Here is a 16,785-nt window from a genome sequence, read left to right on the forward strand (position 1 = left end):
ATAAGGAAGGACTTTGGAGGTTGCTGTTGGAGGTCAGCTGTCATCGGTGTGAGACATGCCTTTTGGGGTTCCACAAGGCTCAGCCCTATCCCCCATGCTATTCGTCCTCTATGTAAAACCCTTGAGAAAATAATTAATGGTTTGGAATAGGCTGTTATCAATACGCTGATGACACTCAGTTTTATAATCTTTATCCAAATTGCCTGGTATTGCTATAGAGGTCCCGAGCCGGTGCCTTACTGCTGTGGTTAAATGGCAAGGTCTCCAACCTTTTTGACCTTGAGGAAACCTTTGGGATTTTGACACTGGGCGGTAGGCACAATAAAAAATTGACAGCTGCAGGAAAAAATTGACTACTGCAGGAGGAGGAGCCAATCACAAAATGTCAGGGTGTGAGGTTATATATAACTCCAGTTGTACCTCTTCAATATTTCAGGCAGAAGCTCTGTTTAACAGGATGCCTTTTGGTCCGCACAGCCAATCAGAAGCCCTACTCAACTAAAGCCCCATCTGGCCCCACCCACTTTCTCAAAGCACTTATCAGGCACCAGGAAAGGTGTCAGCAGGCACCATGGTGCCCATGGCACCTTGTTGAGGACCCATGCCTTAGACAGGTTTTTGGGTTTTTGTTGTTGTTTGAGACCTACTGCCTTGTTTTTTTGGATTCCTTGCTGTTCGATCAAATTGTTTTTAAAATTTTGTAATCTGTCTTGAGTGTCAGCAACAAAGCTTATAAATGAAGTAAATAAAAATAAAATTTACCAGTAATATTTGTGACAGAACTAAAGTGTTTGACAACATGCATATAATTCAACAAATTCTATCCTAGATGATATTTGCCTGTAATGGTCTCCCCCTTAGGAATCTTCTCACTTGCGTAGAAGGCAAAAGTGAATATCAAAAAGCTAACATGGATCATCCAAACAGATTTACCTGCTCTTGGAAAGCGTTAGCTTGTTCTTCAAAGCCCACTGTTCTAAAATAATTCACCACATCTGTAACTGCCCAGTCAGCAGGATCAGGAGGTCTTCCATTCTCTACCAAGCTACAAAGTGAAAATGCAGGCAGATGTTAATATTTGTGTACAGAAGTACCAGATGCTGCTTCAAGTTGTGTAACCTACCTGCCATTCACTTACAGTGAATTTCCATGCACAGTTATGTGGGAATAAGCCTCATTGATGCAGCCAGACCTACTTCTGAATAAACCGGCATAGGATTGCACTATCAGAAATGGAAGAATACCATCAGAGAAGGAAGGCTCATTTATGGGTTTGACAGACTTTCTTCAAAGGCAGTTTGGTTCTCAAGATGGACTGGTTCAGTCATGAACCTTAAATATTTGTAAGCATAGCTCTATACATCTATTAATTTCCCCCTTGCTCATCGCTGTTGTCTTACCAGCAAATCAATATTTCTTTTCTGCCTCCAAGATTCTCCTGAATTAAAGTCATAAGAGATATTCCATAGGATGCTTTCACAAGTAATAAGAAAGCTCTGGACTATCCAAATGAAGGATTAATTTACATCATATGAAGGGCCGTCAAATTTCTTTCAGCACCAATCTAAAATGAACTTCGCCTGCATTCTTCAGTGTTAAATGCAGATGATCCCATCACGGGTCTTTCCCAAGAATTTTTAAGCAGTCTTAATGGGATCTATACAGGATTTTGCAGTTCTGGAATAAGTAGGATCCAGTTTACAGCCAATGTGTCATTGGAAATAAAAAAAGGCCAAAGTTCTGGGCCAAGGTAACCCATATTATATACATCAAACAAATCTGAACTCTTCAGACTGAATACATTACACAACTCAAACTATCTTTGTGCTATTTTTTATTTTGCATTATTTGACAATTTTTACTATTTTGTGTAATTCTGCTCTGTCAGGGATCCATATGGAGCACTGAAATCCCTGCCTTCTGCCCACTTTGAATCTTATTCAGCCATTTCTTTGGTCTCTGAGATACACCAGGTATTATGCTAACATTTTAAGTGTATTTTTGGAATCATGACAGTCAGAAACTTAGTTGATTGGTTTATTTTTTTAATGTAAGCCAGTATTTCTGGGGAAGCCAAATTCTGAAACCTTTACCGCATTCTATACAACTTCTGTGCTGTTGAGGAATCATAATATAGTCACAGCACTGCGTACAGTCTTAGGCCTCAATGGCACCCAAAGCCCTTAGGAACCCTTTCAAAACCTCTGAACAGAAATTTCGTTAGAAAAACTCACAGTAAAGCCAAATAGTCATTAAAAGCTGCCTTGAACCACAAGGAATGGTAGGGTATAAAGGTAAAGGTAGCCCCCTGTGCAAGCACCGGGTTGTTACTGACCCATGGGGTGATGTCATATCATGACATTTACTAGACAGACTGTGTTTATGGGGTGGTTTGCCATTGCCTTCCCCAGATGTCTACACTTTACCCCCAGCAAGCTGGGTACTCATTTTATTGACCTCGGAAGGAAGGAAGGCTGAGTCAACCTTGAGCCGTCTACCTGAACCCGACTTCCATTGGGATCAACTCAGGTTGTAAGCAGAGCTTTGACTGCAGTACTGCAGTTTATCATTCTGTACCATGAGGCTCCTCAAAGATAGAGTATAAACATTTTAATTAGTATAAATAAAAGAGAACATCTTCATTGTTCAAATCACAAAGGGTCAAGTCTGAAATATATATTGTAACACAATTTCTCCACAATTTATACCCTTAATGGAAGCACACTGTTGAACCATTGCTATTGTAAGCTCTCTTCTGTAAAGGCAAAATGAACTTAAAATGTACACAGACAATAGCATGTTAACCAACAAACACAACAAGTATGCATATCAAAACATAGGCTAACTTCATTTTTTTAAAGGTGAAACTCTTCATTTGTTCCTCAAATGACACACATTCTGATATTTTTTGTTTGGCACCAATTTTGATTACCCACATACATATTTAATTTGGATTCCATGCTAAATATGCTTTACTCAGCACTTCAAACATTTTTCTTTGACTGGTGTGCTTGCAACAAATATTCTGGTCTGTTTCACTCTTATGAGCAAACCAAATATTTTAAAGCAACAGCTGAACATGATGATGCTGACTCAGATCTGCTGCATGTGCTGCATGCACGGAGCACCCATATCAATGGGCCTCACTACTTATTTTAGTGTTGAGGACAGCTCTACACATGCACTAAGGTTGTGGGCACCAGGCCATGGCTATGCATGGACCACTCTGAATTGCAATAAGCGACAATATTAATGTTTCTATTGCCCTTTCGAGAGCTCAAAGCTCTTTAAATACATCATCTCAGTAATCCACACAGCTCAATTATAGATTACTTCCCCACTGTGTTAGGTACAGCAGTATTATTATTACTATTTTGTAGACTGGTAGACTGAGGCCACTGAGAGATACTGGCTATGTAACTACAACTAATGAACTGACAGCTAAAGTGACATTCGAACTAATGAATACTTGGCTCAGACTCTCAAATTCTGTCTGGGCTGGAGTTTTTTTGTAATAGTTTTAATACCTGTCTCCCATGGCATGTCCGGTCCCTCTTACTCCGGTTAGGTGGCTTGCCCATCCCTCTTGGCTTCCTGACCTCACCTGGATCCTGATTCTGCAAAACTACAGACAGACGGCAAGGAAGGGAGGGAAGCAAAAGATGGAAAATTGATCTGTGCGTAAGAGCTGTTCCCCACCACTGAGATATTTTAAAAATATATTGGAGCGTTGTTCAACAAAGGACTAAACTCTGAAGACCAATCTACATGTTCTGAGAAAGCATGTGGTACAGTTAGGGTTAACAGCCTCCAGGTGAGACCTGGAGATCTCCCGGAATTACAACTGATCTCCAGATGACAGAGATCAGTTTCTGTGGAGAAAATGCCTGCTCTAGAATGTGTACTTTATGATCTCACACCCCACTTAAGTCCCTACCCTACCTAAATGCTGCCTTCCTCAGGCTCCACCCTCCAATCTCCAAGACTTTCTTGACCTGGAGTTGGAAAACCTAGGTACAGTCCTCTCACTTCAGAATCCGGGCAGCAGCTTGTGGGGTTTACTTCATCACACCATGATTTCCCTGCTCATGGAAACCTAACACATCAGGGAAAACGCAGTTAAACCTTCTCTTTGCTAGCCTGACCCTTATACATGCAAATAATTCCTTTTTACAGGAAGGGCTCGGGCAACCCTCAGGGTAGTACATTTGTTCTACAGTTAATTATGGCTAATTCAGTAGAGCGTTAGGGCTGCAGAGCAATGCCCATGGCAAAACAGGAGGTACGACAGCACCAAGGAGGCTGTGGCTGCTCAAGTGTGGTACAGTCAATGGAAACTGGAACAGAATGACCTATATTACAAGGTCACTTCCCAATCCTGCTGAATCATCCATTGTTCACCTGTAAAATACTCTTGTCCTTTAAGAGTGAGTATGTAAGCAGTAAGACAGGAATGTAATAGGTTTCGATGGTTTTGAACAGGGCTGGGCTGCTCTGTATTCTCAGGTGGTTTATGCACGGTTGGTTTATCTCACAATTCTCCCGCGATTGTCTCAATTCTCTGCAGGGGTTATGCATGATGTTCCCCTCCCTCGGGGCTCAGCTTGCTTCTGTTCTGCGATTTCCCTGGGTTTTCCAATCCTTGTTTTATCAGGGTATTTCGTTTAGTTCCAAGCCCATCTCGGATGTGAGTAGGTGCATAGTTCAGCCGCGGGTCGATCTTCCCACGTCCCAACAAGTCCCCATTCTTCAACTCTTCCTCCAACTCCTTTAGCCAGCCTTCAGCCATCCCCTCCATAATGCCCCAGGAAGCCATATTGGAGACAGCCATGGTCGCCTCCTCCTCTGGGCTCCCTCCACGATTTTCTTTCTGCTGCTCTGTTGTAATATCTATATATCATCAAATCATCCAGAATACTATTCAAAATCACAGAGAGAGGCAGCGGAGTCTAGGATCGTATGTTCTCTCCTCCCCCCCCCCACACATTTCGGTGATGAGTTATCCATGGGGGGGGGGAGGAGCAAGTGCACGATCCTAGACTCTGCTGGCTCTCTCTGCAGTTTTGAATAGTATTCTGGATAATTTAATGATGCATAGATATTACATCAGAGCAGCGGGGGTGGGGACGGACGATGACACAGAGGGAGCCCAGAGAAGGAGGCGTCTTTTTCTGTGAGTTTCAGCAAGTGTGTGTGTACAACAGAGACTCTCCCCACACACACACCTTTTATTTTGTGCAATTCACAGACTGAGGGACAAATACATACCTCCCCACCACCACCAATAACGTCTATTCTAGTCAGTTTCAGCAGTGTGTGTAAAAGGGAGAATCTCCCCCCACCTTTACTTTTGTGGATACAATTCAGTACTCCATTTTGCGAGATTGGTTGTGAAATGGCCACACACTGGGAGGAGAGGGGAGGGGTGACGTTTTTGTCAGAGTAAGCACTACTGCCAATGACAATGCAGAGTTTCAAGGGGCGGGGACTCAGGCACCTCCTGATTTGTGCTTGTGATTATGCAGCACTCCTGAGACTCCCAGGACTTTCTTCACAAAAGGCAACACCCACACATAAGGTTTTCCAATCTCTGGATATAAAAGTGTGAGACATGAGAGGGATGAACCAGGTCCACAGTAACCAGGCATAAACGACCTCAATCTTGTTCATTCCAAGCAGGGCTAGCATACTGTAAAACTAACAGGCCTTCCCATAACTGGATCCCAGTCATCTAATGCTTTGCTTGAATCGTGTTTGTTCTTTTTTTCCTTGCTTTTTTCCTGATGCAGCAAGAAGCTGAAGACGACCACCCCAGCCTGCCTTCGAAGAAGTGAGGGCGGGGTGGATTTTGGCTGCGGTCGCGAGAAGACAGCAGAGCACTGTGCATCGTCAGGTCTGACGTGCGATGAGGGTGGAGCCAAGGGAAGAGATATTATGGACTGGGTCGCGTAGACCCTCCCTCTTTGGAAGGCGAACGAAGGAGACAGCAGCTACGGAACAAGGAATCCCGCTCGGGCCACGTGGCTAAGTATGGGGGGGGGGGTTTGACTGGGGGTGCTTCTGTACTCACTATACCCCTTTTTCCCCCTGGGATATTCTGCCTCTGTGGGGGAAGACTCGCTCTGAGCTGCGATATGCCAACTGGTTGGCTCTCGGCTCCTTCTTTGTTCCTCTCCACGTGCATTCGACGGCCGGACTGTGCTTCGGCAGCCCGGTGTGTCCAGGGTCCTACTGCCTGACGCATTTAACTTTCTTTATCTGTTTTTGCTGCTGCAGGCAGCCCGAACGTTTGGCTTAGCTGCTTGGGGTTTTAGTACATTTACGGCAGCCGGCTATGGGACCAGACAAGGGCACACAGGGGGCCACCGGTGCGGGCCAAGAGGCCCAGTAGGATGAGAAGGCCCACCCAAAAAGTGCAGGAGGGGCAAGCGGGCTGAGGGCGGTTAGTCAGCCACGCTGCTAGGCAGCAGCAAGCTGCCGATGCGGCCTCCCAGAAGGGCCCCGGCGGGGCGCATATTGATCCGCAGCCAGTGGCTGGGACTGGGGCCATCAGGGCCCTTGGTCGAAACAAGGTGCGGGGTACCCGCAGGGTACACAGTAATGCTCCAACAGCGGGCGGGGGTACAGGTCGCCGGGGATGGTGCGGCGCCTCAGGGGTGCATGATCTCGAATCCATCTATCGGATTGTTTCTGCGATTTCAGGGCTGCTGGATGCACTGCAGTGAGGGACTGCGAAGGAGCCCTTGGAGAGCAATGAGTCTGGCTCGGGAGCCGGGCCCTCAGGTACGGGTGAGTCTCTATTGCACACACATTCAGGCCAGCTGCTGCTGGCCCCGGGGGGCAGCCCCATCTGGGCAGGGGCGACAGGCTCCACAACAGCCTGCAGCAGCTGCCCAGGGGCAAATGTCCGTGATCAACCAGGGCAGGGACAGTGGGCAACAGACCCAGGGGCCCCGGGTAGGGAAGCTGCACGGCCCTCTCGGGGAGGGGCTGTGGCTCAGCAGTAGAGCATCTGCTGGGCAAGCAGAAGGTCTCAGGTTCAACCCCCAGCATCTCCAGTTAAATGAACCAGGCAATTAGGTGAGGGGAAGGACCCAGCCTTAGAACCGGAAGAGCCGCTGCCAGTCTGAGTCGACAATACTGACTTTGTTGGACCCAGGGTCTGATTCAGTATGAGGCAGCTTCATGTATTCAAGGGTTGCTGAGTTTGTGGGTCCGGCGTGACCACAATATGAGGCAGCTTCATGTGTTCAAGCGTTTGCTTATAATGAGTTGGCGGGTCAAGCATGGCTGCAATACGGCGGGTACTTTAGAGTGCGAGCAGCTCACAACCCAGCCCTCGCCTGGAATGTCCCGCAGGGTGAGTTATTGGATGCAGTGCATGATGCCGGCAAGGGCAGTGCAGGGAGAGAGGTCCTGCGGGGGACACCTCATTCAATCGCTCCCCAACCCTCTGCCCCCCAGGGGGCCAGGCGGTTCAACCCCGCTCGCTTTGCTGGGAGTTCAGTTCTACCGGCTACTGTGCTCACCGCCCATGCAGGTACAAGCATGACTGCTCCAACTGTGGTGAACCCCACCCTGTCATTTCCTGTCCCAAGGGGCGGCCCAGTAGGCACGGACGTAGAGACCAGGGCTGGGAGACAAAAAGGAGGGGGGAACCAATGCAGACACTGCACCAAAAGGCGCCCAGTCCAATTAAAGTTCATGAACTCAGGTGCATTTTGGCCACCTACCCCCTAGAATTGGATGCACTGTATTTGATTGGGGGTTTTCACATTTAGTTTTCTGATCCAGACTCTAGTTCCTAGGGTGCAGAGCGTGGGCAGGAATTTGAGGTCAGTGAAGTTCCTAGGGTGCAGAGCAAGGGGAGGAATTTGAGGTCAGTGAACGGGACGGAGGGCATAGTTCGGAAAATGATCGATATGGAAGTCAAGGAGGGCCGAGTAGCCCCGCCCCTATAAAACCTACGCATCTCACCACTAGGGATAATTCCAAAGAAGGCTACGAGGGAGTCTCGTCTGATTCATCATCTTTCATACCCAAAGGGTGGGTCGGTGAATGACGCCATTCCCCCGGAACTCTGTTCAGGCAAATATTCATCATTTGACAATGCAGTGCGGGTGGTCCGTACATGTGGTGAGGGCGCCCTGTGGGGGGAAGTGTGACATTAAGTCGGCTTTTCGCCTACTCCCCATCCACCACCCCCTTGACTTCTCTCTCCTGGGTTTCTCAGTGGGAGGCTAATTCTATTTTGACGAGGCATGGCCCATGGGGTGTTCCATATCCTGCTCAGCTTTCGAGAAATTCAGTTCCATGCTGGAGTGGGCAGTGCAGGTGCTTTCTGGCCACCACAGCGTGACAGGTTATATATAGATGATTTCCTCTTGCAGGCCCCGCCGGGTCACCTCGGTGTGCAGCGCTTATGCAGCGGTTTCTTACCTTATGGGGGGAGTTGGAAGTGCCCCTGGAGTGCCCCTGGCCCATAAAGCGAGCTAAGGCCCATCTACCAAGCTAACCTATATAGGTATCGAATTGGACACGGTGGGGCAGCTTGCTAGGCTGCCGCCCCAGGAGCTAACCTATCTGGGTATAGAATTGGACACGGTGGGGAAGCTTTCTAGGCTGCCGCCCCAGAAGCTTGCTGCACTGTGAGTCTGCGTGCCAGGTACTATCACGGCAAGGAAAGTCACGCTGCGGGAGCACCAGTCATGGATGGGCCATCTGAATTTTGCTTGCACGCTGGTTGCACAGGGGCGCACCTTTGTGCGTCGCCTCTGCAGGGCCAGGGCAGGTGTGTGGGCCACCCACCGCTGGATAAAGGCACTAGCAACAGGAGGCAGGACCTTCGCACGTGGGCCAGCTTGCTAGAAAGTTACAATGGGGTTTCCTTCTGGAGGGGAGGCCTTTTGCTCGAGGCTGTGCTGCAGATACACTCTGATGCAGCTCTGATGCAGCTGATGCCCATGGGTTCGGCGTGTGTTTTTTCGGGGCAGGTGGTGTGCCAAGCGATGGCCCGCTGAGGGGAATCATCGTGACATTATGAGAGACCACACTTCCCAATGGTGGTGGCAGTTTACAGCTGGCCCGAGGCTCTGGCCAATCCTTTAGCGCATTTTGGTGTGACGATGGGGCCGTGGTGCACAACATTAGCACATTGTCCCCCAAATCTCCTAAGGTCATGTCATTAGTGCAGGTTTTTGTACTCCAGTGCCTCACATATAACATCCTTTTTTCAGCTCGCCACGCAGCTCGCTATGTTCCAGGAATAACAAATAATTGTGCCAATGCACTATCTTGTTTCCAGATAGAGTGCTTCAGGATCCTGGCCCCACCAGCTCAGAAAGCATCAGCAGGGATGCCCGAGGCGCAGTGGAGTCTTGGAGGGGTGAGGCCTGGGGAGCCATACACAACTCTCTGGCCCCGAGTACCGGTAGGACTATGCCAGGAGTTTCTGAAAAATTGAGGAATTTAGGGAGAAGGAACAGCTCTAGCCAGCCTGGCCTATGCCAGTAGACCATCTCATGCAGTATTGTGTCCTGCCGCACAGTGCGGGATACACGGTGGCCACTATCGCCGGCCGCTGGTCTGCCTGGCCGTTCTATGCAAAGCCACCGGGGGGGGGGGCAGACATGGGAGGGGACTTTAGGGGAGGAGGATGCTGGAGGGGAGGGTCAAAGTGGAGCCACGGCAGCTGTGCGTAAGGGCCCTGGTCTCCCCCGTATTGCTCTCGGGTTTGTCTCCGGCCTTAGAGTCGCACTGTACCTCTGCATTTGAGGTCAAGCTGTACTGCGCAGCGGTCCTGTTGGCCTTCTTTGGGGCCTTGCGGATTGGCGAATGGCTGGTGAGGTCAAAATGGGATCAAGCGGGCAGAGCACTGCAAATGCACGTTGTTATCATCATGGCCACGGGATTGGCTGTCAGGTGGTGGTCATCTAAGATGGACCAGAGGGGGAGAGGGGAGGTGTTTCACCTGTACCCATGTACAGCAGTTGTCCTTTGCCCCGTGCAGGCCTTGCTGGGCTATGTTGCTTTGCGGGGCCAGGGGGTGGGCCTTTTATTCCAACACGTGATGGCAGGCCGCTTACCAAGTACCTGTTCGGGGCAGTGGTGTAGAAAATGTTACCTGGTCTGGGAGCCCCCCCACACACACCTTTTTGGCACACACTCATTTCGTATTGGGGCAGCCACCACAGCAGCCGCCTTGGGACAGAGTGATGAGATGGTAAAGACGGTTGACAGGTGGCGTTCCTCTGCCTTTAGTTCTTACGTCAGGCCCTGTCGTACTCAGGCAGGAGTGTAGCGTGCAGGCAGTAACCAGGCCCGAGGCTTGGCCTCTGGTTTCAACAGCAGCAATGGGAGTACTGCGTTGACCAGAGCCTGACACAGGCTTTTCTCTTCCTGTGGACCGGGCTAGACCAAGGTAATTAGCAGGTAAAGGAGTAGAGGCACTTACCAGTCCAATCTCCTTGTTTCTCAGATCAGGCGTCAGCTTGCACGCCGGGGTTGACTGGGATAGCTTCAGTTGCTGGAGCTTCTGTTTGCTTCTCTCAGTCAGTGGCCTTCAACATGTGTTGAACCCACAAGAACTCTGGCAACCTGTCTGGCCTTTTATCAGCCTTGCGGTTCCAGCGTTTTCCACTCCTCCCTGATTAGGCTTGATTGTCTTTGCTCTATCTCTCAAGGCCCACCTGGCCTTTTGCCTTCGTTCCCTTAATTGAAGCCGGGCCCTGATTCTCTGCTTCTCAGCCGGCTTGGGAGAACTTGCAGGCGAGGAGTCCTGCTCTTCTTGCTGTTCTGTTTGCTGCCAGAATGAGCAGCCCTCATCCCCTGCCATGGGTCTTGGTGGCTCTGATGCCTGTTCCTGCTGTTCCAGTTCAATCCTTGGAGGAACGGGCCCAGGTTCCCACTCTTCCTCAGAGGAGGAGGGCAGCTGAGGTTGGCCTACGACAGGCCCGTGGTATCGGTGCCCAGCTGCAAGGACTGGGGTGGGCCAGGGTTCCTCTGCAGCAACACCCTGACATGTTGTTTTTAAGGTGGGCTCCACTGGAGGAGGCAGGTTTCTCATCTGTGGCCACAGCATTGGCTTGGGCAAACCACAGGGCAGCCACGGGAGGCCTCGGCTCGCAGCTGGGTGTGAGTGAGACGATGCGGATTACATGGCTGGGCAGAAGGGGCATGCGGTGGGAGCAGCTGTTTGCCAACCCTCCACGACTACCTGACGGCGTCTCCCCCACCTCATGTAATCGTCATTCACTTGGGCGAGAGTGGCATAGAAAAACGGGCTGGGAAGTCCATTGTTTGGCAAGCCCTGATGGACTTGGAACACCTGAGCACACGGGTACCAGGGGTACGGTTGGCTTGGTTGGACATGCTCCTGCAGAGGGTCTGGAGGGGTGCTTTGAACCCGGGGCTTTTGGAAAGGGCAATGGCGAAAGTGAATGGAAAAATATGGCATGGGGTAGTTTCAGATGTCGGCTATGACATCTTGGGGGATCTGCAGCGGGGCCTCATGGCGGCCTTTAAGGGCAAGTGGGGTCATGGGGCGGACCAAGCATTAAGCTGATCCACCCCCTGTGGCGGGAGCAGTGCAGGAAAATGGGGTTTCATGATTATGGTACAACTCTGGTGAGCACCCTGAGGCATCAATTGGGAAGATGAAGGAGTAACCTTAGGCCAGGACTGGGGCCTCGGTGCCTGGCAGGAACCTGGGACAGGAACTCCTTGAGGGGTGCCACTATCCTTTACCTATACACCTCGCGGCTACGGTGTTTTGGACGTGGCACACCTCCCTTGAGCACTAAAAAGGCTTGGCAAGGAAGAGCAAGAACCGTACCACACGTGATGGCTCAGAGCCAGGGTGGGTCTCGCCCTAAGAATGGGGATGCAAAAAACAAGAGGAGGCCTGACTCTTCTGCATCCCAGCAATGGCCCGCACTGCAGTCAGTTATGGGGGATGTTTTGGTTGTGTGCGCTGCAGATCCCTCTTGAACAATAAAAATAAAGTTGGCCCTTTTATTATCCCAGCTCTGGTGTTAGCTTTCGTTATTACGCATCCGCGTCAAAGGATGAATGGGAAACAACCCCAATCCTGCATGCGCGCTAGCCCAACTATCACATTAGTGCTTGTCACATTCTGTGCTCTGCATTTTTTGGGGTTGGTTATACAAATTAACACAGAGAGAACCAGTTTGTGCAGTCTGTGTGGCTAAAGCTGGATATCAGTGTGACGATCATCACAAACATTCACACTTATGCAGAGTCACCATGCAACTCTTGTCAGGGCAGGGACTGTGGGCAGCAGCTGGGGAGCTGAGGTCAGAAGGAAAGCAAGATCAGCACTTCCCAAAGGCAGAAGGAATGGTTAGGACCAGCAGTAAGCCTTTGCATCAGACAGGGAACCCCAGTTTTTCTTGGGGCTTTTATAGCAGTTTCTGGTGTCAGAGAGCCCATGGGTTGTGTTCGTGGGTGGAGATCTCTCAGGCTCAGAACTTCCTATGGTCCCTGAAACAGGTTCATCCTGTAGCTTCAGTGGCTTGCCACATGGTGATAGAACTGGAACTCCCAATCCCAGGCTTGCCAGTTTGAAGTCTTGTAGTTTAGGGTTGCCAATCTCCAGGTGGTGGCTGGAGATGTCCTGGAATTACAACTGATCTCCAGACAACAGAGATCAATTCACCTGGAGAAAATGGCTGCTTTGGAAGGTGGACTCTATGGCATTCTACCCCATTGAAGTCTCTCCCCTCCCCAAATCCTGCCCTCCTCAGGCTCCACCTCCAAAATCTCCAAACCGGAGCTAGCAACCCTCTTGCAGCTCCTGACATAGCCCAATGCTAAACCGTGAAGTGTGCTTAAACGGATTAATTTTTAAGATTTAGGATTACACTGTATACAGGATTTCAGCTTTTGAACATACTCTGAAGTCATCTTTTTATAGGGTTGCCAGGTTACCTCCTGCCCCTGGCTGGCCCTTCCTGCTGCCGCTCAGTTGGGGGGCAGCATAAAAATGGGGGTGGGGGAATGGGGAGGATGACTGCCAACGCCCTGATGTGATAACATCAATTCTGGCACAACCTGATGTGACGTCATTGTGTGGGCCTGAGCTAAGGGTTAATGAAAATAATGAGAGCAGCTTTCTGAAGTAGATGAAAGGAGCTGTGGATTCCCAGACGTCTGACGCGGTTGTAGGAGACAGGAGATAACAAGTGTATCCACAGGGGATTAACGCATGGGCAGAATGTTCTTGGTTCGCTCCTCCCTTATCTCACAATATTTTAATCCGAGACTGGATAGTCAAATGCATGACACTAGCCCATCCCACTATAAGTCCGAAGCAAGTAGCTGCTGAAGGCTCCTTGTGCGTTTGAGCCACCCATATAATGTAGGATAGTAGGGGAGTGACCACCATGTCATTGCCCAAGGATTGGCTGAGGGGTTATCCAATCAAAGGCCGATTCTCCCCTTTTTTTCCCTTGGAACACCAGTTTTCCAGTATACCATCGTCTCAACCTGTCAAGCATTGATCTTCTCAGGCATAAGATGGCTTTTTGGAGTGGGGCAGTGGAATGCATACTAGAGTGAGGGAGGTGCGTTGGTGCTACTGAAAAAAAAGATGAGATGGGAATTTTTTCGCTGAGATGTTAGAAAACCGGCAATCTGGTGAAGCTAGCAAACCTCAGAAGTTTACAGGCATTGCAAACGAACTCACTAGTAGAAGCTGGTGTGGATGACAGGATGGATTGTGCTAGTCCCATGGGCTGTCATTCCAGTCCCAGAGTTCTGGATTTAGAGATCTTACTGTAAAATCCATTCCACATTTTCTTTGCAACTCTGTTTGTGCTGTAATGTATTTCAATGGAGCTCATGCAAGGCAATGGCAATCCAGGCTCTCATTATCTTCAATAGGCTGTGCATCCCCTCCCATTGTTTCTAATCGGCTAGCCTGTCATTCGTTTTAGTGCATCCCGACTTCACCTCCTTGCTTCCACCCACGCCCGGAAACTAGCTGCGATGATCCCGAGGTGGCCAGCCTAGAGGAGAGGGGAAGGAAAGCCTTGTACATTTTTCAGCGTGCCGCTTCAGAGGCTCGCAACAGCACAGCGGATGGGAACGCGTTGATCAGATTGACAGACCACGTTTTGCTTCCACCCAAAGCTGGAAAGTTGTGCCTTTTCCTTCCGAGTGTAAATAAAGCTGCGTGGTGAGGGCGAGGCAACAAAACTGGCTGGGCTTATTCAAAACAGGACAAAATGGACGTTTTAATTAAAAAGACGGGACGGCCAGGAAATGTGAAAAAAAACGGGTCAGCCTATACAACAGGAAGGTAGGACAGGACTGTGCTTCAGCTGCCATTTGCCTGGGGGTGGGGGCTCAGTCCCCCCCTGCAAGTTGGGGGGGGGCTTGAGCCCCCCCAAAGTTTACGCCTATGTGAGGGAGACCAGTAAGGGGCATGTCCTTGAACGAAAGGAGGTTAGTAGCAGGCTAGTCATGTGATTACACGCACGCCGGCGTTCCGGTAATGTAGCGAAATAAAGAAAAGTAGTGGTTTAGCACCGAAAAGATTGCTAGAAACGAGGGATTGTTTAACCGGGTTTTTTTTTTTTTTTTTTTTTGCTTAATTCACACCTAAGGTGGGTCCGATGCGCAGCCCTTGGACGGTCATGAGTTTAGACCACGGGAATTTGCTACTTTTAAGGCACAAAGGCGAGACAAATTGGCCATGCGTTAAACCCCACAATCTCCCCTGTGCCCTGCTCTGAGCATCAATTGTTTCATTTGTCTGCTGATGAGGTGGTTGCTTCGGCCTAGGCCAGAGTATAGAAGTGTTACTTCATTAGCATAGTAAACTGCCCACCCTAAAGGCTGAATCGTCGCCATTTTTTGATCATGGGTTGCATGAAAGCCTGGGATGTGGGCTTAACTTGACTTTGTATGTCTAAGGTGGGGAGAGAATGATGTAAAGAGGAGGAGAACATGATGTTTGTAATGACTGACATCTTGTGCGGCTGCTGTAAAAAAGGCGAATTCCATGCTGGCCATAATTAGACGAGGAATAGAGCATAAAACTGCTGATATCATACTGCCCATGTACAAATCTATGGTGAGACCACACTTGGAATACTGTGTACAGTTCTGGTCACCACACCTAAAAAATGTTCATGGAGGAGAGGGGTATTCATGGCTACTAGTTAAAATGGATGCTAGTCATGATGCATACCTATTCTATTCATGATCAGAGGAGCATGCCAAATATATTAAGTGCTGTGAAACACAGGCAGGATGGTGCTGCTGCAGTCGTCTTGCTTGTGGCTTCCTAGAGGCACCTGGTTGGCCACTGTGTGAACAGACTGCTGGACTTGATGGGCCTTGGTCTGATCCAGCATGGCTTTTCTTATGTTCTTATGGCAAGTATATAATCTTATGCTGAACTAAAAGTGCTTGCTTCTGCTTTGGACTGGAGCCTGTTATTCAGCTGAATAATACATCTTTAACCCTTCTCCTCCTTGGTGTGCTTATTGGGCTGGGACACCAAGGCAACGATCCTGTTGGTTTTAAACTGTTGTCGGCCAACAATTGTGTCAACAAGTGATGTCATTATATCACCAATGAGTCCCCCGACAGGTCAGTCCTCTACTTGGGCAAAATGACAGGGACAATTGCACTTCTGCATTTAGGACTCAGGTATGGATTCCCAAATACAAAATACACAAGCTAAGGGGCAAAACAGGAGCAAGAGTAATACACCTTTAAAATACACAGAAGTCCAATTACACATTCTTCACCCTTGAGAGAGGCTGATTTATTTTGTACGCATAGGAACAGTGTGAGTACAAAATATGAAATGAGAATCAGCCCACAGAGAGCCAACAGTTTGCAAAATCCACAAGGAATGGAATACAGAAAAAAGCCATTCTCTTCTAATTTCCCTTTCAAGCACACACCTCCCTGTACTTACTTTAGTTTAAATACCTTGCCTAAGCAGTTCAAAGCTGGGAGCCACCCTCTGCAATGGAAGAAAGCACTTGACTTCTTTGGCCACAATCACAGGATTGAAAAATGGAACTCCAAACTGTTGACTTCACCTCAAGAGGCTTATTACTGGTCCACAAAATAGGTTTATAACTGGCAGTGAGACTCACAGCAGACTCCCCACCCGGCAAACGCCCCTTAAACATTACACAAGGCAGCTGTTATTTTGGTCCATCACCAGGAAACAGAGGAACTAATTATGAATAAAGCTGTAGGCTGTTTTGACCTCCACCACAGTAGGCATGCCTTCATAGTCATTGCGTGGCAGAAATCACAAAGTCTGGGAAATATTAGCATCAAAAGACAGAGATGGGAATAATACACCACACCAGACAAACGGAAACCTATTTATAACTACTACCCCAGCATGCCCACTGATTAATTTCTAAATAAACAGAAATCCAAACACGCTCATTCAAAAACCCAAAGTGTCTGCACAAGCTAACTATACTTCCCTGCAGCTTGCAACAGAAACCACCTTCAATTAGAATCCACCTCATTATCGCATGAGCTGCAGGGTGAAGTACTAAATCCAAACTGGCCCAGTTTTGATTACATCTCCCCTCCAGCAAACTAGATTACCAGCCTTGTAAACCAGGGTGCTTTTAAAGAGAGCTCTTGAATGATAATATGTGGATATTTATTGCATATTAGTACATTGTATTGACAGGGATTAAATGAGAAATTATTAATTGATTGCCAGTCTGTTTCCAAGTTCAATTCAAGGTGCTGGTTATAACCTTTAAAGCCCTTCACAAT

The 16,785-nt window shown here is 48.8% G+C and overlaps 1 protein-coding gene across 1 annotated transcript in view; it reads right to left on the reverse strand.

Annotated features, from left to right (window-relative positions):
- The window catches only part of SAMD13 (sterile alpha motif domain containing 13), a 55,526-nt gene that overhangs the window by 13,732 nt on the left and 25,009 nt on the right, over positions 1-16,785 (reverse strand). Inside the window, exon 3 of the mRNA XM_056845118.1 lies at positions 934-1,045. Within this exon, the coding sequence (XP_056701096.1) occupies positions 934-1,045 (112 nt within the window). The remainder of the gene's footprint in view (positions 1-933; positions 1,046-16,785) is intronic.

The sequence above is a fragment of the Euleptes europaea genome, chromosome 2, assembly GCF_029931775.1.
Source record: "Euleptes europaea isolate rEulEur1 chromosome 2, rEulEur1.hap1, whole genome shotgun sequence".
In the NCBI taxonomy this organism is placed as follows: domain Eukaryota; kingdom Metazoa; phylum Chordata; class Lepidosauria; order Squamata; family Sphaerodactylidae; genus Euleptes; species Euleptes europaea.